General features: G+C 45.8%; 1 protein-coding gene across 4 annotated transcripts in view; it reads left to right on the forward strand.

Moving 5' to 3' along the window:
- The window catches only part of LOC133131357 (neuron navigator 2-like), a 90,022-nt gene that overhangs the window by 25,702 nt on the left and 38,100 nt on the right, over positions 1-26,220 (forward strand). For all 4 annotated transcript variants that reach the window (XM_061246671.1, XM_061246672.1, XM_061246673.1 and 1 more), the window contains exons 8-11: positions 349-458; positions 3,638-3,746; positions 6,840-7,226; positions 15,788-15,910. In XM_061246671.1, the coding sequence (XP_061102655.1) occupies positions 349-458; positions 3,638-3,746; positions 6,840-7,226; positions 15,788-15,910 (729 nt within the window). The remainder of the gene's footprint in view (positions 1-348; positions 459-3,637; positions 3,747-6,839; positions 7,227-15,787; positions 15,911-26,220) is intronic.

The following is a 26,220-nucleotide window of genomic DNA, read 5'->3' on the forward strand; positions in this document are numbered from 1 at the left end:
CCTACAGGCTGGGCCCCTTCCTCTCCACCCTAATATCACGCTCCCGTTTCCATTAACCTGTCAAACGGCGTTAACCACAGTCCTTCGCAGAACCCGGCGGGCCTGAATGGCGGCCAGAGCTTTAGCCGTTCGCGAGAAACCTGCGGCGTCTCGCCGTTTGATAAAGCCCCAAGACGAGCGCGTTGAGGAGCGAGTTGCCGGAGCGTTCAGGAAGGAGAGGCTTTCCTCGCCGACATTGCACTTAAACGGCAGGCGGGCTAGCACAGCTGGGCTAACGGTGGGGAGATGAATAATGCAGACCTCCCTGGCAGTCTCCCTCGCTCGCTCACTCCTGCCTCGTGTTTGTAGGTCACAGACGGACGCACCAGGGACGGCGACGGCCGAGACGGGGTTGGGTGGATCCGGGGACGCCGTGGTCTTCAGCAAGCCCGTCCAGTCCTCCATGGAGGACCTCGCAGGTAGGACTTCGGTTTGGTCCCCCTCCGGAGACCAGCTTTGTTTTCTGCCTGTTGCTGTCTCGACATGGATTGGATTGTGATCAGTCTGCCTGAAATATGCTTTGTCCTTAAACGAGAGTGGCATTTATTGTCAGTGCTTACATTTTGAGCTCAGTATTTTCTTATCAGAGTGAAGACATTGTTGAATAGGCCCATATGTTTGCACAGCAAATTGGAAAATCAACAGGCCGTAACCACATAGACAAAAAACATTTTTAATGTTACTCCTTTGTGTAGATGATGCAAGATGCTCACAAGTAAATGATGAGCATTTTGTTGATTATGACAACTTCTCAATTTAAAATGCTAATGAATGGGCAGGATTGCATTGTAAACCATATTCCCTGATATGCTGTGTGAAATTGTTTATTCAGTTTATTCAGTAGACTTTGATACACCACGGCATTAGGTGAGGGGTCTTTGAACACCACTTTCCTTTAACTGACGTGTGTGAGGACAGAGCTGGTGTGAGAGCAGGTAATTTATCACAGGCCGGGAACTCCGTACTGAAGTGCTGAGTTCAGCAGCAGTACCAGTGCTGGAGTTCAGAGCCAGCAGAACAGTCGCAGCCAGTGTAGAAGGAGTGATGTAGGGCCTCTCTTTGTCTTCCTTGCGTATTTGTATACGTCTGGAGGAGGTGACTCCATCTGAATTACTGAAAGTGTCTGCGAGTCTAGGGTGATGATGTCATTCCTCCTATGGATTACTCCACACGCACGCACACATGCATACAGACACACACACACACACACACACACACACACACACACACACACACGCATGCACGCTCTCATACTGCAGTTACCATACATTCATCACGATTCAGGCATTGCAACCTCCAGGAAGATGATTAAAGATTCATTAAGATCTTGTTCCCTCGTGCAAAGCTGAGAGTACATAAATGGGGGTTGGGGTGGATTTTGCTCACGTTCTAGTGAAAATTCCAGGAGTGAATTATTGAGCAGTTTGGCAAAAAAACAAGTCTCCGGAAGCTCTGGGGAAACGGCCTGCTTCAGAGCACGTGACTCATGGCATGCCAGGTCATCAAACCATCCCCTTTTATTTAGGAAGCGAAAAGGAAGACGGAAAGAGTGTTGCGGTAAAGGAAAATCCCATAAGCCTTGTTTTCCTTAAGAACCTAAATGTAACTACTGCTGAACGCTTAGCGCTGGACACTACTCGAATGGCACATATATCCCAGTTCCACTACTATAAACTACCATTAAGAGCATGAATGACCTCTGTTGAGAGTTGCCTTCAGCTGTAGCGGTTGATTTAATGCAGAGCGCTTTAGAGAAGGATCGGGGCAAGGGTTTCCATGCTGACTCGGTGCTGGGCCCAGTTACTCCTCCACCCGGCCCCAGCCACACAGACCCAGCTCCCAGCCTGCACAGCAAAGGCTCCCTGCGGGAAGAAAAGGCCGTGGGCCTGGTGTGAATGAGCGCAGAGGCGCTAATCTGCATGTTAAAGGCCGCTGATGTCACGGGGTTGCCAAGGCTCCTCGCACAAGCTGGGCCACGTATGTGTGACTGTCCGTGTGTGTGTGTGTGTGTGTGTGTCCATCCTTGTGTGTATGCACCAGGCAGGCCCTTTCTCCTGCCTATCAGTGCACTGTGAGTGCAAAGAAACACATTCCCAGGCTAGCACACTGAACTGAGGCTTGGTGCTTGCCTTAGCACCTTTGTTAAAAGCAGCAAAGTGTCTCAACTGTGCACAGAGAAGGAAACGGGATTCCAGAACATTCCGTGAGACGCAGAAGGATGTAAGACAGTGTAGAGCACGGCGCGGACTTTACAGCTGTGCACGGGAGCGCGTAAAGCTTCGTAAGAAGGCTCCAGGTCGCTCCGGTCACAGCTTCCTAAAGGAGCGGAATGCTTCAGCAGAGAGCACTGAAGCAGGACAGCAGCCCCGGCGGTAAAGAAGGGCGGTCTAGGTCGGCTCAGAGCTGCGTCGACTCCCAGCAACAGCCCACCACCGGCACCCAGCATGCCCTGGACCTGTCACACAAGCGGGCCGACCTGCTGGCTGTTCTAAAGCTCCCCTCCTCCACGGGCAGCAGGAGGAGGGTCAGCCGGCCCAAAGGGAGCCGCATCCCGACCCCGACCAGGAAGAGCCAGACGGAGGGGGGTGCCGCAATGCACCCTGGGAAAAGGGTGACGTCCAGACGACTCTACCAGGTGCACGTGCAGCAGTCCTGCATCTGGGACGGAATTGCCCGACTCGACGAGGAGGTCCTCCTCACCATGCTGGACATTTACGAGAGGCACGAGAGTAAGCTCAACCCTCCCCCCTTAACGCTCACCGTGCGGCTGCACTTGGGAACCAATTCGCCAGTTCAACTTCTGCCTCTTTATTCGGTAGCAAAGCTTCTGTAAAGACAAACTCTGTTTTGCTTGAAGAATAGTATATTTGCCCCGCATGTATTTGGGCCACGCTCACAATTTTCCTTCTCAAAAAAATGGTTTTACGTGTCTTTCTTTTCGGCTTTAAAACTTCCAAAGGGGAGGTAGTACTAAAGCGGGAAGAGACACACAAAGCTTTCGTCAAAAGGGGAAGCTCTGAAAAAAGTCTTGGTCCTTGTGAACTGCCACGAAGGAATTATGGCAGTTGTAAAAGGGCAGGTTTGGTTCCCTGAATGGCTCATTTGTGTTCCTCCAAACGCCTGGAATGCCGGCTCTCCGAGCGCTCCCTCCTTTTCCATGGCACGGCAGGGAGCTTTCCCAAAGCCCAGCCCCACCTCCGCCATCCCTCCAGCGCCCTCCTAACCAACGAATGACTTTTAATCCCTCGCTGCAGATCCAGCTGCTTACAGTGCGGGGTACACGCGTGAAAACGCTCTCTCCTTGAGCTTTCGCTCAGAAAAATCAGTTTAATGTTGGGGAATCTTTAATATAGTATTGAAAGGACGTCTTGTGGTGGATTTTGAATGGAAAAGGTGTGTTTAAAATTTCCTTTCGACTTTGCCAATATAAGGAGCTATTTTAGTCTGTGCTCTCTTTCACTGCTCTCTGGTACAAGGCCCAAGTCCATGGAAACAGAGCTGCTTTAGTTTGTGGCAGACTGGAACCTTTCTTGGTGTTGGCTGATGTAGTTAAGGTGGGTTTTATTGAGCTGAACGGACACTGTTGTTTTTTTTTCAGGTGAGGACCCAGAAGCCAGGCGGTTAAGAACGGTGAAGAACATCGCAGACCTGCGGCAGAACCTGGAGGAGACCATGTCCAGCCTGCGTGGGACCCAGATCACACACAGGTAGGCTGGGCTCTTGTGCTCCACAAAAACCCCTTTGAAGTCCTCAAATGGACAAAAATAGTATCAAGGACTTTGAAAGTGCTTCAATTGCTTTTATATTTTGCTTCATCTTTAAACTTCACATACTGATCCTGGATCAGAATTCCCATCCTTCTCAAAATGTTTAGAAGTTGAATACTTTTCACGGCTATTGGACAGGACCTTACAGTGCAAAAACATCTGTCCAAACAAATGTTTTGGTCTTGAAATGAGACTGGCTTATTTTTTTTGTCTCAAGTAGAACGTTTTAGCTTCTTTTAAGTTAAGTTTGCTTGACAAGGGACATTTTCTCACCCCATCTTGCAAATCTTAATCCAATTATCTCACCTCATTGGCAATATTTTTGGCTTACTTACTTATATTACTTACCAAAAAAGGAATATAAATGAGATTTTTAGTCTAGATATAAGACTAAAATACTTGTTGAGACTTTTCTTTTTTCTTTTTTGCCGCGTAGCATTGTTAATGTGTTTAACATTTGAGCATACTGCAGACTGATGAGTCCTTGAATTTGGGAGACGGGTGGGCCCTTGAACAGGCGCTTACCTGAACAAACTGAGTTCTTTGGTCATCCGTGGATCTCCGCGTGCGTTACGTTTAAGTGTGTGTGGACGTGTGGGAGAGTACTACACCACCGCACACGCTTAACGCTCCTCTTTACTCGCCGCGGACAGCCCTAAATTACCCAGGCCGCCTCCCCAGCGGAGAGCTAAACTCTAGCTGCGGATTGTAAAAGGGAGTTGTAGGTGGTGCTGTTTAGACAAGCAGTGGAATTTATTGCTCCCGCGGGGCGGTGAAGCTAATCCTAAAGTCCAGGCGCTGTGATTTGCAATGGAAAGCGCTACGTTGCTACTGCTGAGGTGGGGAGGCCGCCATCTACTGTGCATTCAGCATTAAGGCCGTGACCGGCACCCAGAGTGCCAGAGCACCACAGTGCCATCACTGTGCTGGAGGGGACAAGTGGGCAAGCGGGCAAGCATAGCAGCATCTTTTTCAAGTGGAGGATTGCAGTGGAGTGTTTTTCTGGTGCAGGTGAGTTTCACGAGGAGGAGAAAACGGATGAATTCTCAGCGAGAGAAAAGACATCGGCTCCCATGCCCCCGTCTTTTGATTACGGCAGACGACTCCATGTCATTGCTCCCCGAAACGGACCGTCGGGTTTTTTGTGCCCCGTGTGAGTGTGAAGAGGCTCTCGGCCCTCCGGGACCAGTCCATGAAATGGGCCCGAAATGGCCGAGAGGAACCCCCGCGGTTCCCCTGACTTTGCGACAAAGCGCGTTTTGTTCCCGGGGACAAAGGAAAGATCCAGAAGTGTCCCGGTGGGAGGGTTCTGAAGTGGCGTTAAATATTGTTCCAATCTTGTGCTTGGCATGTGAATGGGACGAAACGCTGGCAGCTCCATTGTCCGGACAGCAGCAGGCTGTGGACTCCCTCACGGGGCTGATGGGTAGGCTTTGACCCTCGGCCCCTTCTCACTGTCAGCTGTGCTCATACAGTACCCCTTCAAATTCTGATACGGACCGCAGTATCCCAGCATGACCCGTTTTTAATACTTGTGTGTTGCTTATACGCCTCTTTTATTAACTTATAGCAGCAGGGGGGCTGAACAGTTGCTGTACTGTAAGTTAATATAATAGGTCTATAAGCAAGCTTTTTGCAGCCTTATTTGTGTATTGTGTGCAGACCTTTTCTTTTGCTCAATATAATTCCTTTGGTCCATGCAACATTCTTTCTCGATTGTAATTATGACTTCTAAACTATATATGAAGATGGTTATTACTACTTTGGTGATTTGAAAATGATACACACTGTAGCGCGGCTTTAATAAGTTATATTTTACATATTATGAATTCTTTACGGATGGATGAGGTGAAGGACCCTCACAAGTAAAGCCGTGCTTCTTCTGGGATTCTGTAGAAACTCTTAACCAAGGCTGCCCCTCATAAATAGTTCAGTAACTTTGAGAGCGAAAGCAGGCAGAACTCCCAGGAGCTTGGCCTGTCGCCAGTTATTAACAAGCCAACATTGTCTATTCTGGGTCTGGTCTTTGGCCCGGCCAGGCTCAAAGCCCTGGGAACTACAGACAGGAGCCTGTGAATCCTCTTCAGAGAGTGCTTAGACAGTTGTTTAGAGGTCTTTCTTTTTGTTTTCCCATGAAAGGGAAATGGTGTATTTGTGCACTTCAGACAAGCCTCTCGCCCCCTGAAGAGTCATTGCGCTTGATTGGCAGGCTGGCGTGTCGAACAGGGTCAAATTCGCGTCCGGCAAGTGACGAGTGTTACGACCTCTCATTCCACGTGACAAAAGCAATAAAGGATAACAATATTTTATTATGATCAGCTATACTCTCAAATAGAATGGGGTGTGAGTGTTACAATGATGAAAGTGCAAAAAAAAAAAGGAAAAGAAAAGTCTGTCCGGCAAAGGGTGCGAGATTACTAGGGCAGTGACGTTGGAGCTTTTATTAGGAAGTAAATCAAACTCCAGGTGCTGCAGATGGAGGGATAACTCCCACCAATCACCAAGCTGGAAGAAGAAGACGGGGGGTACTGATAGGCAGGGCAGGACAGCGTGACACATGCATTTTGAGCAGCAGGGGTTTCGGTCTCAGGGTGTTGGCTTGACTCAGCTCGGAGATGTCTTCCATTTTTCTCCCTTTCCGGCTGTTTCTCCCGCTCTATGCAATTTTTTAAACTCTTCTACCCTCTAAACTGAGAGTTGCTTCAATGGGCCTAGATTGTCCTTTTTCCCCAAACCGCCTGGATTGAGTTGAAAAATAAAATTTGTTCTAGCATTTAAAATAAAAAAAAATTATACAAAGAGGAAAAGGGGGAACAGGTGAACCCTGAACCCTGGTCTCCAATCACACTAACCACAACATGAAATCTGCTGGGACCCAGAGCTGCCTTTTCAGTATACAAGGCTGCTCATTTAACAAAAAGAAATCCCTTGATTGATTAGCAAACACACAACGTAAGATTACCCTTTTGACATGACCGTCTGCCCCCCCGGGTGCAGTCCAGAGTAAAAATACAGCTATCCCTTTCTCCCCAGCACCTTGGAGACCACCTTCGACGGCAGCGTCACCACGGAGATCAGCGGGCGCGGCGTGCTCGCCATGGCCTCGCGCTCCACGCCGTTGTCGTGGCGACTGGGGCAGACCAGCCCGCGGCTGCAGGCGGGGGACGCGCCCTCGGTGGGTAACGGCTACCCGCCCCGGGCGCACGCCAGCCGCTTCGTCAGCTCCGAGAGCGGCCGCTACCTCTACTCCGGCCCCCTGCGGCGGCAGCTGGCCCCCCGCGGCAGCGCCGTCTGCGGCCCCGACCTGGCCGACAAGGTGGAGGAGCTGGACCTGGAGGGCATCGGCATGGACGCCCCGGGGTACATGAGCGACGGAGACGTGCTGAGCAAGAACATGCGGGCCAGCGATGTCACCAGCGGGTGAGTACTGCACTGCAGCTCTGGGTTTCTCCCGCTGGGCTGTGCTATGGCCACTCTGCTCGGCTTCAGTAGCTTGATTATAGGAATATTTATAACTGGCCATTTTAACCAGATTGTGTAGTAAATAATTAAATGTTTGTCGTGGTAGTTTGGTTCTTTATTGGCCTGACTTGATACTGTTTGTTTGACCAGCACCCAGGTACATTTGACATTTATTTTTGTAATTTCCTAACCTGCGGGTGAGTGCTGCTCTGTAATTCTGGCTTTCTAGTGCTAGGCTGTATGTCCACTGTGCTAGGCTTCAGTAGCTCTTGAAAGGGCTTGATTAAGAATATTCATAACTGAGCCTTTTTGACCCCTTAAAAGGTACAATAGGTAATTTTCGAGTTCTAACGGTCAAGAGAAAAATAGCAGCAACAAACACCCTCAAACCACAACACTGTTTATCCCTCCCACTTCTCTGTAAATGCGCTGATGTTGAAACCCCCCACACGCCATTGGCTGCAGCAATTCGAATTTTCAACCAATGAGCTTGAATTATTATACAGCTATACAATGTTTGGTACAGAGTGTCGGTCCGACAACTGTATATATGGAAACCTGAATTTAAGGACTATAAACTCAGGCAGGGGGTTATAGGAAAGGATTTTGGTCTTGTCAAAAAAAGTTTCAAACAGTTCATCCTGTTACCATAGTGATTGAAAATTGCACTGTGAAAAAAATCAATCAAATGTCAAAAAAAAACCCACACTGGCCCAGCCCTGACCCTTTTCATGGTTGTTCGGTCCTTTATTGTACTGACTTTATACTATTTGTAGGACCAACACCCAAGTACATTTGACACTTTGAGTTGAGCGCATTTCTTTTTGTAATTTAATTTCTATCCAGAGGTACAATAGTTGGACTACTCTCTTTTTAGGAGGTTAGTTTTTGGAGGGCACTATTCCAACAATTTAATTGTTTGAAAAAGTGGTTTGGCAATAATTATTGAGCATGCATTAGCTATTATTTTTTATTTTGGATGAATTGATTTCAGTTATTCACACACTCACACACACATGCACATAAAGGTATATACCTTTTTATTGGTTGGCATGTCAAAATGCCACTAGATGGCAGTGTTGCTTTTGCCTCCTGAGAGTTTGTCATAAGCAGGCCAGTGTTGTGGTTTCCTCTGTCTCTCTATTGTCTACTTGATAGTTACTTTGTCATTTCATAAAAGAAGTGGTTTCCCCTGAATATGAGAACAGTTTGCATGAATGAATCAGAGGCTTGTCTGATCTGTGCGTATAACCTTTTATTGACCATCGCTGTGAGCCATGAACATTCCTCTATTTCAAGTTATTGCAAACCAGTTTCCATTTGAAAACATGACAGGAAATTTACGGTTACCCACATTTGTATAAAATTTGTCTTGACCAGGAAGCAGATATGAAATCACTCATTGTGGTGCAGTCTCGACTAGCAATTAGGTTTGGGGTCACGCACAGTGGTATAGCCATAACAAAAGGCAGGTTTGGGGTCATGCACAGTGGTATAGCCATAACAAAAGGCAGGTTTGGGGTCATGCACAGTGGTATAGGCATAACAGAAGGCAGGTATGGGGTCACTCACAGTGGTATAGTCATAACAAAGGGCAGGTTTGGGGTCATGCACAGTGGTATAGGCATAACAGAAGGCAGGTTTGGGGTCATGCACAGTGGTATAGGCATAACAGAAGGCAGGTATAGGGTCACTCACAGTGGTATAGTCATAACAGAAGGCAGGTATGGGGTCACTCACAGTGGTATAGTCATAACAGAAGGCAGGTATGGGGTCATGCAGACTGGTATAGTCATAACAGATGTCAAGTATGGGGTCACTCACAGTGGTATAAGGTATGAAGTCACATCCAGGAATGATATTGGGATGTTTCAGGTTGTTTTAGCCAATCAGCTTCTCAATCTCTGTAGATCTGCTTCATTCTGTTCTGGCACTATGCAGAGCAAGATGACCGGGTTCATTTGAGGTTCTACTAATGGGAAACATTACTGCTGACACCAGGAATGCAGTGTAAAGGCCAGATTTCTGAGATATTAATTGTGTGAATTTATTTAATATTCGGGTGCAAAAACACACAGCTATAAATGTACCTGTTCGGTATGATTCATGTAAAAGGATAGCACTTCTTAGCACTTTCTAGTATGGTGTCGCTCAACATTGTATGTTTTTAAATGAGTCCTAATTTGTAGCTACCCTGTAGCCCTGTGGCTAAGGGGCATTACTGGGACCTGGTAGGTTGGTGCTTCAAGCCCAGGTGTAGCCCCAATAAGATCTGCACAGCTGATGCGGCCTTGAGCAAGGCCCTTAACCCCATATCGCTTCAGGGTGGATTGTCCCCTGCTTAGTCTAATCAACTGTAAGTTACTTTGGATAAAAGCATCCGCTAAATAACAAATTATATATTATAGGTGTTGCATGCAATAGTGCACTTTCATCTTCAGTCTGCTGCTTGAAAGTGGTGATTTTCAAGTGAAGATTAAGATCTCATTCTGGAAAAATGTATCTGTGGATTCACATGCAACCAAATTGTGAGAGGCTGCTCTCTATGTACTGTTGTGTTACAGTTCAGTTGAGTTCAACTGTTAACTGGCACTTAAAAACCGAGGGGTCTTCAGCTGTACTCTATATAAGGTAATGTGAAAGGAAGCATTTGACCGCACGCGTAAAAAAGGCCTTTATAGCAGGGAGACACTAGATCACCCAAGAACTTGTCGAATCCTTTAAGGTTTTGCCAAATGCGGGCAAGGCTGTGTTTACCGGCAGACTTGCTGACTTAAAAAAAAGAAATTATAGCAGCAGTTCTCCGTCACCTTCCAAGATGTGACTGGAAGAAGCTGTTGTTTTTTATATCCCTGTCTCTGGGTGTCCAGAAGCAGACACCTGCATACCTCCTCTTTTATACACCACAATCAGCCAGCTTTTAAAGGCACCTTCCCTTTGAGGAACCTACACCGGCACGGGGAGTTAAAGAAACCCAATCCCCTTTCACCTGCGGAAAAAGCCTCTGATGATTTATTATGAGGTGCAGTTGTAATAAAATATCAAGCACTGTGCTTTTTTAGAAAAGACACACGGGAAGATTTGGCAGGACTTCTGAGCGATTAATGACCAAGAGACAGCGATGGTTATTTTACTGCTGTCGTCCCACCAGATAATCACGAAACTCACGGAAGCATACAGATTTCAGAACTGCATTGTCAAGGATGCTAAATTGAGTTAACTGAAGCACATAAAAGATGGTTTTGCATTGCAATTGAAACCAATTCTAAATGGGGCATCTGCTGTTAATGGCTGGATGCATTGTCTCGGTTGTGTTGAACCTCTATGAAATGGAGATGGGCTTAAGACCGGGGGGTGGGCAATCAGGGAGGTAAATACATCAGAAATATCCAGAAATGTATTACAGCAGGCTAGTTATATAAATTTACTGTATAATCTATCGTCCTTTATTTTTACTATGGTTTCAATTTGAGAATTTAACTCGCTGCAAGACCTAGCCAGGATTGGTGTGGCAGAATAGAGGAGAGCAAAGTGCAAACATCAAGACCAAACAAGACATATTCATGCATATAAAATAGCGGGATATCAGGGGATTCCATGAAAGCAAACAAATGCAGTGAAAGTTAAAATGGCTACTGAGACCTCCATACGTAGGGCAAATATAGAGTGAAATTAGCTGTTTTTGCATTTGGATTTGAGATCAAAAGATGAGTACGAGGCAAACATACAGATAGTAATCTTTTATTTCACAGTACTTTATATGTGGATATATTTTACCATTTTACAGAGTCCCCCCATTTTCAGCTGTGTTTGATTGTTCACACATACCAGAGCAGTGAGTGTCCAGTCTTGGTTTTAGCCTTTGTTTTTGTCTGTGGGGATTGCATTTGGAAAAAGAAGGCATACATTGTGCAGACCAGAGGAGTAACTATGGCTGAAAACAACTAGGCTAATCTCTAAACTGACAGAAGAATTGGTTAATAGGCATATCTCAAGTACTGCAGTTTGAAGTCTTTAAAAAGAAAGAAACCACTTTCGGAATGGTCACAATACAGGTTGGCCAAGGAAGTAACAGCAAACAAATCCTAAGATCTGTAAAGAAACCTAAAACAATGGTCAGTGACATCACCAGCAGTCTCCAGAGGACAGAGGTAAAATAACACAAGCCACTGTCGGCAGAAAACTTAGAGAGCAGAATTTCAAAGGCTACACTGCAAGATGCAAACTTCTCTTCAGCAGCAAGAATCGAAAGGCCGGAATATCTTTTGCCAAAAAATACAAGCATTGGAACAGAGTTTTATGGACAGATGAGACTAAAATAAACCTTTACCAAAGCAACGGAAAGCCGAAAGTGTGGAGAAAGGAAGGAACAGCTCATGATCTGAAAAAGCACCTCATCTGTGAAAAGGAAGGTGTCATCACTTGGGCATTTAGGGCTGGTTCTGGAACCGGCTCACTCATGTTTATTGTTGTTATGGAGGATGGCAGCAGTACGATGGATTTGGAAGTTTACAGACAGTTTTTGTCTGGCTATGTTCAAATTCCTGAAATCTCATAGCACACTGCCTATGCAACCAAAGCTTTTATCAATGGGAAAGTGGAAAGTTTTGGATTGACCAAGTCAGTTGCCTGATTTAATTCCAGTTAAGCATGCATTTCACTTACTGTAGAGGAGACTGTGGACCAAAACCTCCAACTGAAAGCAGGGATTTCAACTGAAAAGGGTTATAATGAAGCCCTAGACCAGCATTTCCGAAGTACAGACCAAATGTTTGGTGATGTCGATGGGTTGGAGATTGATGCATTTAAGGACTATGCTGCCAAATATTAGAGTTCATGGTTTTGATTCACTTTTAAGTTAACTAAATTGTGTGCAGCTGAAAATGGAGAGAATCAGCACACAAACAGCTGCTTCTGTAAAATGGTAAAACATATACACATGCAAATATATGAAATAAAAGATGATTGCCTGTACTTTTGTCTCATATTCATCTTTTGATCTCAAGCAGTAAAAAGAATGAATTTCACTCTACTCTTTCCATACTTTTGGAGATCACTGTATAGATTTAAAAAATTGTCCATTTCCTTTTGTAATTTGATATTCATATAAAATGGACAGCTATCCTTTCAAACCTGGTCTCCCCATATGATTTAAATCTGAAAAAGAGCCTGTTCTTTCCATAATTTACGCACTTGCTGTCTGATCAGGTTGAAGCTGGCTTTTGTGGAAATTCTTCCGTTAATGTCTCTGGTTGTTGATTTATAGCCCAGTCCAGACGGGTATGTCCACAGCACGCTACTCAGTAACAGAGTTAAAAGGAATCTAAATAGACCCTTGTATAAACTGGGGTCGAAGCTCCTTGACTCCTGCCCCTATAGATTAGTTAACCTTGATGAGGTTCTGGACCGGCCCTGAGGTGCGCTGGGCTGTTTGACGGAAAGTGACATTTGCGGTTATTTACATAGGAGCCAAGGGCTGTTTTCACAACAGCCGTGTAGCCTTCACAGCAGTGCTGGGAGAACATTATCTGAGGATGAAATGGGGTAACCTCCATAAAAATGCTGATTGATCCATAAGGTTGCAGCCCTGGCACTGAGCAGCTAACGATAAATCATTGCCCATTGCTTGCTTGTACACAAACGGCCCAGCTCGTTCACAGATGAACTCTGCTTCCCTCAGTGAGCTGGTACATGCCACACGTCCTGCTTGAGCGACTGCCTGAACCTGACTCAACTGTTCCTTCTGTTGCCGCTGATGTGATGTACCTTTGTACAAGATTTAATTACAGATAGTGACGCAATGCCTATTGTGTAGGCAGACATCTCCAAAATATTGTTTGCTTGATTCATTTCCTATTTTTGAGGCAATGGTTTGTAGATATTCATTTTTCTTCCATTTTATGTGAGGCTCACAGTCTATAGCGTGATATTTGTTCTGGATAATTAATGTTTTCAACAATTGTATTTTCACACTGCAAATGTGAACTATTCATCTAGTTACATTTCTCAGTGCTAAGTATCCAGTCTGGGTAAAACCCCAATCTGTAAAAGCTCTCTTAAATGATTTTGTCTCCAGTTTTAACTGCTTACAATAACAAAAAAAGGAGATAATGTGATGGATGAGTTTCGGTTCACTACTCATGATAATCAGCGCCACAGGCTATGCTGAGGATCCACCCCCACCCCCAACCCCTTCCCCTTTTCCCAAATGCCTACCTTCCCCCTCCATTCAGACACCCCCCTATCCTCCACGCTCGTTCTTTCTCTCCCTCCCACCATCTCTTTCTCCTTCTCCGATCGCTGGAGGTCTCCTGCCTCAGCCTGCCTTTTACTCTCACACAGAGCTCCGGCCGGCTGAGGTGATTCAGCGCCTCAGCGTTCTTTAAAAGGCCTCCTCTCTTCTCTCCTCCTACTCCTCCTACTCCTCCTCCTCCTGCTTGCCTGCGCTCTCTCTCTCTATCTCTCCATCTTTCCATCTCTTTCTGAGGAGGGCTCACAAGGCACACAGAGACTTTTCTGTTGACAGGGCTACAGAGAAGCAGAGAGGGTGCATTCCTTCACTGGGCAGACAGCACACGCTTGTAGTGACCTAGAGGGAGAAGGCCAGTAGGGCCCCCCACACACACAGACACGCACGCACGCATGAACGCACACGCACACACGCACACACACACTCACTGGAGAGTCTACACACCTCACTAGAACCTGCAGTCTTTGTTACAGGAGATTTCGCTGGAGCACAGCAGGACAGCCTAAATCATCTAACCAACCAGGATCTTTATTTCATTTTATTTTATTTTTTTTGGTTTGGCGTTGGATTTGCGTTGCTTAGATGTTCAATGCGGAAAGGTATGTTAACATCGTCAATGGTTTAATAGGCCTTCAGTCCGTTCACTAAAATAATTATAATTACTGAAGTGTTTATGTTTAAGATTGACTTTTGAACTTCATGTTTTGGTTGTGAATATGTCTAAATGGAAACATTGATGTTTTTTTTTCTTTTGAGTAAAACCACTGACTGTGTTCTATGGATTGTTTTAAGTAGTGGCTAAGTGGTTTAATTGCTTCCAGTTTAGAGCCCTACTGCAGGTTACTATTAGCATGAAAAATGAGCACAAGAGAAAAATAAATTCTTACAATTCTTTGCCCATATCTATTTTGCGGTGGTGTTTTTTTTATTGTTATTCTTAATTAACAGTTAATCACATTTTCTGCTTGCTTGCATCTTAAATGTTAAAATAACTATTGAAGAAATAGGTTGTGACAAGTGCCCTTTTAAAGGTACTAAAATTGGTCACTGACATCATGTTTTCTCCATCTCTAGTAAAGGTTGTGAGTGCTATTCAGTGAGTTTTATTTGACAGGAACTTACACAAAAGAAAAGCTGTGGTCTACATCTGACTAACAGCCTCTGCGTTGAGAGACCCCCCCCCCCCCCCTCCCCACACAATATAACCATGCATGTTTATATCTGCCACTGATAGGCATTATCTGGAGTTGTTGGAGTTGGACTGTTTGTGTATACACTATATATATTCATCTTTCTCTCTCTCTCTCTCTCTCTCTCAGCAGAGTAAATATTTATGATGAAGTTGTGTTGACTTGTAAAGTTTATTTAACCATGAAAGGCTTCTGTCCACCCACATCTGCGGTCCATGTGCAGTCTGTTCCTACTGAAGTGACCTTGGCTCTCTTCTCACTGTTTAGCAAATCGTAGACCTTCATTTAACATGGCAGTGCGAATGATCACAAAAATGGCCTCAAATAAACAAAGAGAGAGAAAACCTCAATAGCTTGGAAAAAGTGTTTAAAATTCACATTGCAATACGTACAAAAATGGGTTCATACTGCATCTAATCTATTGTCATATCTACTTTAAACTAAATACGTTATAATTGTCACAATGCTGTTTTACTAGAATGGCTACCAGTGGTTGCATTGGATGATGTAAAGGATGAATCTTTTCCTAAATGCGGAATAAGTAGAAAGCATTTTCCAGTGGGACACATCAGCTGACAGCTGATTTATGGACTTCCTTACATTTAATGTATTTACTTTGGACATGGTTTACATTTCAGCATTTTAAATAGCTTTTATTGGCTTAGCTTCCAGTGTGAAATGGCAAAAGATTTATTTACTTTTACTTCCATATTGAAATTGGGTCACTTCGAGCTCATTTTCCATGTATTGATTGAAACAACAGCTGAACCATACCTAGTTAGAGGGGTTTTAATATGAAACTGAAATTCTAAAAATATAAATTACAGAAAACGTTTTATTGAATACTGCCTAAAGGCTCTCACCCTTAAATTGAATTTAAAAGAATACTATTTTCGAAATTGTGGTGGGCCAAAAAGCGTAAGAAACACAGCTGTATGATACTAATGTAGATTTTCTCATTTTCAGTACGTGACAGTGACCTTCACTTTGCTTACCGGGGCTGTACTGTAAGCCTATGGCTGGAATAGCATCTGTTTGCACTCAGTAGGTCTGTTAACAGGGAATGCCTGTCCCTCCAGGTACATGACGGACGGAGGACTGAGTCTGTACACGCGGCGGTTGAACCGGCTGCCGGACGGGGTGACGTCGGTGAGAGAGGCCCTCCAGCGCAAGGCCTCCACAGGCCAGGTGGACGCAGACAGGTAGGTCATGGCCTCCCATCTCACCTTCACACCACTGCCCCGAGCCATAAAACACGAAAGGAGGCTCCGTCACACGCTGAGCTCCACCCCAAAGTGCCCTGCTCAAACCGGCCTGGCTTGTGTCTCTTCTGTCTGACGCCTTTGGTTGGACATGCACACAGAACAGAAGTGACTATCTATAGAGCAGTAGACTCCAACCCTGGTCCTGGAGAGCTAAAGGTTCTGCTGGTTTTCAGGTTTATGCTGCGCTTAATTATTCGATTAGAGCAGTTGATTACACAGTGAACTTAGCTCACCTGGTTAATTGAGTCTCATTTGGTTGCTGATTTTAAGGTGAAGACAAAACCAGCAAACCCTGTGGCTCTCCTGGACCAGGGTTGAAGACCACTGCCTTAGAGGCTCACAGCTGATTCTGTTGTACACAAAAGACTGCTTTTCAATAAGACCACCTGGCTTTTTTTCCACTGTACCCCTTTAATCAGAATGGTTCTTGCCGTTCTTTTGTCTGTGGCCGTTTACTGTAGGAATCCCGTCCGGGGCTTTAAAACTGCCGTATAAGTCAGTTTTGTGTACAGACAGAGATTCCTTTGTGCCATCACCCTGGAGCGCAGGGATTGTTTCACTCAGGACTATAGACGGCCGGTAAAAGATGAGCTCAGGTGCACAATCTGGCTCTTGTTTTCAGCCATAAATTCCTTTTTTTCTGAGTGTGGTAAACCCCCACCTCCCTCCCCTCTGCGTTTGGGTTGTTGGCAGGAGAGGCAGAGGATGCATAACTCATAGGTCTGTGCTTCCCCTACCTTCCCTTTCTCCGTTTGTATAGCTGTGCTATTCCAGCGCACCACAAACACTTTTGTCTAGAATGAATGCCAGTATTTAGATGCCACCGTATTATGGAAATTACAAATGGGAGAGAGGTCTCTACCTACTTATATTGAATATGTATTCGGTCAAGGGTGGCTTAGTCTGATACCAGCTAAAAAGAAGCAATTATGTGATAAAGAAGAAAGCAAATTTGCAAAGATTTCAAGAAATGCTTATTCCCCAAGACCCTTTTGAATTTTAATGAGTTAATTAAAATTTTGGAAAAGGGTTTGGCACAACCGTACACGTCGGTCCTGTTTTTAAACAAAGAAGATTTGCTGTTTTGGCAAAAAAACGAATGCCTGCCTCTCCCCAGGCTCTGTGAATCTGGCTGCTGTGCCGTGATTGGATATGGCGAGGGCACCCCAAAGGAATGCTGGGAATCTGTGTACTTGTTTGCACAGGAGGCCCTCGGCGACGCGCCGAGTTTCTTGCACATTAAGCCTCATTAGCATAAAACGCAGACCTGCAGCGGTGCGTCTTCCCCACGGCAACCGGGGGCCGTCCGGCGCGGCGAGGCTAATGGATGATCGGGGCTCTAATAGACACGCGGCAGGCAGCGGCCGAGCTCCCCCGCTGGGCCGCAGAGCCGGGCCTGTGCGTTTCTGCTCAGCCTTATCCACTCAGTCACCAGCTTCAAACCCGCCCGTCTCCGAGTGTGCTCATGAGATGGACAGTGCAGGCCTGTAAGGGGCTGTGTAGAAAGATGCCACCCCAAAGCCGCTCGCACAGTGCTGTTATTTAGCGAGGGCGACACTTGATCCTGAAGTCGGTGTTTTTATTGGCCGACTTACAGAAAGTCTCACTTCTGAGACGGCGAACGCAGCTGTAATCGTCTTAAAGACCCGTTACGCTGCGCCCGCTGACTCGCACACTCCCGAGTGCTGTGTTTGGTGTGTGCGTGGCGTGAAGCGAAACCTGGAAGAGATTCCGCTAACCCGGGGTTAAGTCCATCAAAGGGCCCGCTCTTCCCAGGTCTCCTATAGGAGATTTATTTAAGCCGGTGTTGTGGAACATCAGGGGGGATTCCAACAGCGGGAGTCTAGGAACGGCCTGGTTAATTATGTACGTCGGTTCCCTAGCAGCTGTCTGAGTTGAAGCTGAACCGCCGTTTGCCAAACGAATCGCCCCGAATGAGGTTGAATGTGTCCTAACCGCAAGCTTTGCTATCGCGCCGTTTACCGTAGCAATGGGAAGAACCCGTCGAGGCATGTTGTTTTGTTTGAGTGGCAGGGACCTCTGGATGTCATGTATTATTTAGCACCCATTTTAGGTTCCCCTCTCCATCGCCACAGTAGCCTTTGCCTGGCTTTGTACTAATGGTATGATAATTATTAGCCTGCCGGCTGTGTTTGACTTCTCTTTCTCTCCGCGTTGTCGTTGGAGATGCAGTCGAAGACACAGGAAGAAGTGGGGCGGGGGGCGGGGGTGTATCCATGGATGTAGCTGCACCGATCTGAACACTGTTTAATCCCCATACAGGAGAATATCTTTAGCTCTGTGTGTGGATGCCGTCACACCACGTTCACGCTCTAAAGATTATCTGTCTGGACAGAAAAAAAAAATCCGTCAAGGATTACATCCGCTTGAAACGCAAGATAACAGAACCTTCATGGTAAAATGAGCTTGCTTTGACTGTGGAAGTATGTCTGCGTGTGTGTTTTCCTCTTGGCGATGTCGGCATTTGAGATTTTTTTTTTTCTCCCTTTTTTTGGAGCCATTATGTAGTGCCCTGGGGGGATTGTCACTTCTGCGGATGCATCCGGTCGTCTCATGTAGGCTGTTATAAACCCCCCCTCATGGTGGCCCACCTGTCTGGTCATGCTTCCCTCTACCCAGGCAGTGGTCCCACCCCCCTACAGCCACTTTCTGCAGCCCAGGGCTGGACCCAGGGACCTGCAGCAAGACAGGTGTCGTCTGACTCCATGGCCTTTACTAGAAATCTGGGCAGGAGCAAAGTGGTGGGGGAAACCCATGTTTTATATATCTCTATCTCTAAATATATCTATATCTCTAAAAGCACTAGGGACTTTCCTTATTTCGCTACGGTTACTGGGTTTTATGAGGCTATTTCATAACAAAGGAAGTCCTGTGTGTGTGTCTAAAAATAAAGCATTAAATAATCATTATATGTGCAGGTTTATGTGGAAGTGTGCCTGTAACCATTGACATGGATCCCTCTGTGAACTCACTATCTACATATGTCTGTGCAGATAATTTGTAAGTGATTCAGTTGTAAAAGATTCAAGGTTTTGCCGTTCTCAGAACATTCTTTTCAAACCTTTGATGAGTACATCCTCTTTATTCGGTATGTATTTAATGAAGTGACTGACATGTTCTGCAGCCATTGAAGCAGGGCAGCTGGTGGTGTGTTTGAGAAAGAGACCCCAGGTGCGGAAACTGTACACGGCTTAATTCTGGGTTTAGAGCTTTAAGACTGGCAATCTCCAGTTTATTCCCAACTAGCCCTCCAAGGGGTAATGAATCAGTCACTCCTGAGAATGGGCCAATTTAATCTTCTTTTGACTCCTGCCGTGTCTATTACTTAATTGTCATGAGCTGGTTGTTATCATACTGCATTATATATTGATGTAACTGGAATGTCACTGGAACAATGGAAGAAAAGGAGGAACCGTGTGGCCTGTTATACGGATTATAGCTACTGAGGTGGACTGCCTGCACACTACCATTTTATACTAAGACTAGAATACGATGTTTTCTTTTTATATTGCATAATATCTTTATATCGGTAATATTTATAGTGACTTCTAGTAGTGCACCACACTGCAGCGGATCTGCCTATGTTTGGTTTATCTGCGGTTTTTCTGTTGTTTGTATTTAGCTTTCACGGTGCTGTGCATTTCAATAGAGAGCCTCTCCAGTGGAAGCACGCTGTGGAAATGCAGTCTGGCAGGCAGCAGAAAGATGATTTATTTGCGGGTGGCGCACCACCAGCAGGGGCGACGATGAAAACTCGCCATCATCCGCAGCGACGGGGAACAAATCTCTGCCTGAAACCGAAGCCCCGGCCGCAGCCAGCCCAACACCTGCGAACAAATAACCTGTGTGCTCTGACCCTTCCTGCTGTAAGATCATGAACAAAGCCAGAGATGTGAATGGAGAGCCTGCTTTCAGCGGGGTGGGGCGTGACGGGGGTCCTCCAGCCAGAGATGTGAATGGAGAGCCTGCTTTCAGCGGGGTGGGGCGTGAAGGGGGTCCTCCAGCCAGAGATGTGAATGGAGAGCCTGCTTTCAGCGGGGTGGGGCGTGAAGGGGGTCCTCCAGCCAGAGATGTGAATGGAGAGCCTGCTTTCAGCGGGGTGGGGCGTGAAGGGGGTCCTCCAGCCAGAGATGTGAATGGAGAGCCTGCTTTCAGCGGGGTGGGGCGTGAAGGGGGTCCTCCAGGCCCAAGCCATCTCCGCCGGTGAAATGAAACGGGAAGCGGTCGTAACAGAACACGACCCGCGATTGTGTTCGTCCCCACTCAGCACGTAAAGAGAACGAGGCTCCATCGCAGAAGGGACGGGCCATGAAGCCGGCCCCTCGTGGGGCCCTCAGCTGTAGAACGTGTTCCGTCCAAAGAAGCCAGAGGGCCGATGAGGGAGGGTTCCCTGAACCCTCTCCACCCCCCACTGTACTCCATGCGTTTGGAAGGCCCTTCTTTAGCTACTTCAACCGCCAATTACCTCCTCGGTTACAAACCGTCATTTTTTCTTTACGCAGGGAAACAATGGGTTTTAAAATGGCAGCGTATTTTTAGGCAGCACTCTTTGGCAATCTGTTCAAACTGGAACCCAAGCAGAGTTCAAAAAGAGGGGGAGTGGGAGATGGGAGGGGGCTCCTGGCTGGCGTTTGAGCGCCTCTCTGGTCCCAGAGTGCTTGAGAGAAGGCGCACTCGACTGAACGACGGCAAGCTCGTCAGCTCACGCACTGGCCCCATACGGTGCGAAAATCCGCTCGAGGCAGTACCTTCTGCGAGAGGAACGCCGGGATGCGGGGGGGGGGGGGGCAACAGGAGAGAGGAAAGGATCAACCTCGTAAGGAGCAGGTGTTAGCATTCCGCTCTGAACGCGAGTAGGTGAAGGGGGCGGGCTGAAGAGCCGGTACCTGAGAGTCAGCAGGAACGTGCAAGACCATAGATACTGCCTCAACCCCTACCTCCCCGAGAGCACAGGTAAGGAGTCTCCTGCAATACTGCTCATACACTCTCGGATACATAGGTACATTGTAGGTACATTACTGTATTTCCCGAGTGTATGCTGAAATGCTAAGTAACTTACAAGCAAAGAACATACAAAGGAATTATGTATTGCTGGCTCGGGCCATTCATGTACCTGTTGGGTGCCACCCCAGTGCCATGGCGCTGGGTCGTGTTAATGAGCTTTGCCCGAAGCTCTGATCGTGGTGCAGTCCAGGTTTTGCACAGTAGCCTGTAACCGGTCTGGTGTGTCTGTCTGGTGTGAGTTCCCATTCACACTGCCCTGTGGTACCTGTTGAATAGTTGAATAGGAGCACAGCTGACTTGGTCTCGGGTTACCCCTGCAGGGGGGTGTGTCCTCGGGATATGAATGAAAGTGGCTTTGGTTGAAGAGAGAGTTATTGTGTCACGGTGCTGAGTGCTTCATGCCTGGCGTGAAGTTACATTTGTCTCTGTTTTGTTGGTAGACAATTGAGCAGGAAAACTATCCTCTTACTAGCCGGATGTTACTGTGGGGGCTCCATTACTGTCAATGCAAGATGTCCGTCCAGGCTACTGTTGTAGTTTAGTTTCAGGTGCAGAGTATTGATGTCCTCCTCTTCTGTACTCTAATAAACATAAAGAGTGAGCTGTGCACTAGTTGTGCTGGTCAGCTTGAGTATTTCATGGCACCATTTTGCAGCCAAGGAGCAGTTGGAAGCCAATTAGAATCTGTCAATGAATAAACGCAAACTTGAACTAACAGAGGTTAGAAGACCTTCTGAAATGAAGTGCTCTGAGAAATTAGGTGGTCTCAGTCGGTTGAAAATGTATGCACAAACAACATTGGTCATTCAGTGTGACGTGAAGATAAAATTAGTAAAATAGTTTGAAAGTTAAGGGATTTTTTAACATGACACTGTGTTGGTTTTGGGGCCAGATTTATGAACTATTTGGCTACCATTCTTGCTGTTAATTTTAGAAACACTTGGGAGTTAACGTTACTAGAATGTAAAGTATTTTGGAAAAAGATGCTGTTCCCACCATGTAGGGCACTAATACATGGGGAGAAGAGCAGGATGAAGTGGAGTTAGCAGTCTGCCTGCTGAATGCTCCCGCCTGGTTTGTTTCTAGTCTGGTGAGCACTGCTCAGGGACTTGTGTTCTGCTGGGTACTTAGCAGCATAACACCACCCTCCCCTCTTTACACAGGGGCGGTGACAGCCAGAGAGGAAAATAGGGAATAGGGAAAGGTTTGATCTCTTCAAATGAATCCATTATACGTCTTGCTAGGATGTGAGTTCAGTCTGAATTCTGTCTCTACAGTGTAGGTGGATAGAACAGAAGCTGTCAATTCATGCGCTTCATAAAACAGACTTGCATATAGGAGATTGATACTTATCTTACGTTGAAAATCATTTCTGGATGTAAAATGATACATGCAACTTAATTTGTCTTCTGTTACTATTTGAAGTATCATATGTTGCATTGTATACCAGTTTCATTGTTTATTGTTGGTCAGAGTATGCTGGAAGAGATGGAGGCTGTTCTACCCCTCCCCCCATTTCCTAGATTAGTGTGTAATTATAATGCCTATTACTACAAGGACTACACAAGTGTTTGATTGGAAATGTTTCACACCCCTAAATTGTCATTAGCCCAAGCCCCAACAATGAACTTAATTATGCTGAAGTGGCATTACACCCAAATGCCTATTCATATGCTAATGGAGCTCAATTCAGTCGACTGGTTCTGGGGAGATGCATGACCTGATCTGCTCCTCTTCTGTCTGTGGAACACTCGTGGAGGGAAAATATATTTACGAAAAATAAGTGTTAAATGTGTGAGTGGGTGTGTGTGTGCATGTGTGTTTGTGTGTCTGTGTGGGCGTGCGCATATACAGCGGTTGCAATAATTTATTTTGCTAATACCACAGCTATTTGCCATAAATAAATACTATAAAAAACAAACTAAATGGTTTAGAAAAAATGGTCATATTGTTGTTTGTGTAAATCCAAACGTAGTGTAATTTCATAAAATGCAGGAAGAGAAGGAGTGTACAGTACTTGTGCAAATTGTGAGTTGATTTGGAACCAAACCAATTCTACTTGGGTTCCAAGGCAAACTAAACGAGCGTATTTAGCCAATTAGTGTAAATCTTCATACTAAGAGAACATCTGATAATATGGTGTGTGGGTGCATGGATTTATTTGTTTGTGTGTATATGGGAGAGTGCTTGTGTATGTGTTCAGCACCTGTGGTTCTGTCACCTGTGGAGCTTGTTGTATCGGTTGTCACCTGCAGGCCTTTGAAGGGTGAAAGTGTGTGACAGGCAGAACATTTGAGCTGTGTTGGGGGGTGTGGGTAAGATATCATTTGCTTTGACAGAGACAGTGGAGCGGAGAGCAAGGCTTTCCTCTACTCAGGGGCTGGGTCAACCTGGTCAACTATAGCGACCTGATGGCCCAACTAATGGTAGGTTTTAGTGGAGGGGTCTCGTCCATGAGACATGAACACACTTGCTGACGCTCGGTATACTTGGCAGGGTCTGTATTGCACATAGTACAAATCCTGCAGCTCATAAATCTCAGAGGAAGGCTTCCTTCAGCTCCATCTTGGTCTCAGGGCTGAGCTCAACCTCCTTCCACAGGGGAGCCTGAAAGCACCATTCCTCTGGGGTCCTAGAGCAGGAGCTGTTGTTTTGTGTTTTATTGTGATTGCAGCCTGCCGCTAGAACATCCATCGCTGTTCCAAGCAGGTGAACCACAAATCCACTGACCTTGTTCAGCAAAAAGTCAGATAGGACAAACAAATATTAAAAATTATACATCATTTCAAAATCATGAGTTATGCTTTTCACTAAGCAAACTGAAGAAACAAACATTTTGGCCTTTTATAGGTTGTCTTTTCTTTTACTCGGGGCAGAGGTGCACCTGGGAGCGGCCGTAGAAAGTTCTAGTCTCTTACCTCTCGGATGCGAAGTGCTCCCCATGCGAAAAGGACGGAAATGTTTATAGATTTGTTGTGCTTGAATTCCTGACACTGTGACCCTGTCATTTCTCTGGGCTTCAGACAGCTGTGTCATTACGCACCGCAGGGCTTGGACGCCTGGGCTGGAATGCACTGCCCTTCTCCAAGCCCTGGAGGCCCATCTCTCCACACGCCCCCTGCCTGCCCTGCTCACGCTTTGAGGCAGTTTACACAGCACGAAGCCTCGCAGTCCTCTAAATTTAAAGCTTTATGCAACGTCCCTGCTTGCGTTTAAAAGCCTCTGGTCTCGGACCATCTGTATTGTCGGTAAGTTTCTTATGCGTTTCTGGTGGTTAAGCAGAATCTAAAAATGATTTCTTCATTTCTGGTGGACCGCTGCATTTTTCTAGTAGATATTGCCTGAAACTGAACAGTTTTTGTCTTTACTTTGTCTGATTTGATTATCAACTTGTTTGCTCAGTGGATTGCAGAAGCATCCAAACTGCCTTCAGAGCATTTGCAGCAAAAAAACCTGAGAGCAGGGCACCCCAACCCCTGTTCCTTCAGCCCTAAAAAGCACACCTCATTCAACATCTATAGATTTCTGTGAGCTGCTAATTAGTACAATCAGGTGTTCCAAATTAGTGAAAATTTAAAACCTGCATGATTGTAGATCTTCAGGAACAGGGTTAGGCTGATCAAAAGGATAGCTTAGCAAACAAGGTTGCATTGAAATGTTCTATGTTGCAGAATTTTTTGGGTAGTCTACAGGCCCCTTTCAAACATGCATCTTAACCCATGAATGTTTCTAGATAAGGCACACAAATGGTTTCAACATTTGTATGTCTGCTACAGTTTATTTAATAAATACTGAGTCTGCCCTCAGTTCTTGCACAAATATGAGACATTGGCACTGCGTTATGTGATTTTGTGAGTGAGCTTTGAACATTTATTTTCGGAATTGAATAAACAGTGTCGCTGTCCTTACTTGGCATGACTTTATCTATTGTAAGAACACCATCACAAAATTGTTTGTGTGCTGCACAATACTTGGTAAATGTCTGTGTCAGGCACTTCCAGTCACTTTTTTACCAAATGTAGGGAGCTGGGGATTTTTCCATATAGGAGACCTATGTGTGAACAGGGAGAACCACTATCTAACCTGGATAAGTGAACATGGCAATGCTGCAGGTTCCATGTGTGAAAGGGGATTAGATTGTACTAACCAGTAGCCACCTTGTCAACATTGTACAAGCCACCCCTAATTAAGCTCACTGATAATCTTTCGTACATGATGCTGGAGAAAACTTATAAGGAGGCCTTATTTTACCTGATGTCAACACTGCTGCCGGTGACTGTTCTAAAGCGCAGGAAGGGCTTTTGAAGAGCTTGTTTTCAGGGACAAAGATTGTGGGCATTCAGGGAGGTATGTCCACGTTGCCATCCTCAAATCTCCCTCTAGTACGAAGTCATGACATATGGAAGAGGGCTTCTGTGTGTGTGTGTGTGTGTGTGTGTGTGTGTGTGTGTGTGTGTGTGTGTGTGCGTGCACGTGCGTATTTGTCTGTGTGTGTTATTTGAGTGTGTGTATGTGTGTATGTGCGTGTGTGTATTTGTGTCTATAAACTTGGAGACACACTAGAGGCAGCAGTGGGATCATTATCATCTGTTCATCCAGCCTTCCCACTAAATATGGATAAGGACTCCAGCTGAACAAAAGAGGTGCTCAGAGGGCCTTGGCAGCGGTGTCAGAGAGATTACTGCATGTTTACGTTCTGAGGGGAACGAAGAAAAGAGGAATCCGTACCAAACAATGTCGAGGAGCATGGATGCTTTCCTCTCAGTGAGGTGTGAAGTCATACTGTTTCAGGTTTACATTTCATTTCTTTTAAGGATGTGAAGAGAAAATTCAGCTCATGGTTTTTATCCTCTCTGCTAAGGGAAGACTTAAGTAGGTTATGCTTTTTTTAAATGTTTTGGTTTTGTTGTTCTTGATTTGTCATATTGGGAATGTGTATGTGGCATAGAGACTTGAGGGGGAAGTACAGAAAATGGCTAACAGTAAAAAGTGATTTTCATAAGGGCGCAGCTGGAAAGACTGCGCTGCTCTACGAGGTTTATCTTTCTGGAGTAATTCCCATCAGTACGTGCGCTCCTTTCCTTTAAATAACAGCGCCGCTTGACCCCTATGCTCTGACCCAGAAAAAATCCTCTTTAGGCAAGATGGCGAGGGAAAACAGGCTTTCCTGGAATGTACAAATTGGATTGGTTTAGGGAGCGCGCTCGCTCGCGTTGCTGCGG

This window comes from Conger conger, chromosome 6, assembly GCF_963514075.1.
Source record: "Conger conger chromosome 6, fConCon1.1, whole genome shotgun sequence".
Lineage (NCBI taxonomy): Eukaryota > Metazoa > Chordata > Actinopteri > Anguilliformes > Congridae > Conger > Conger conger.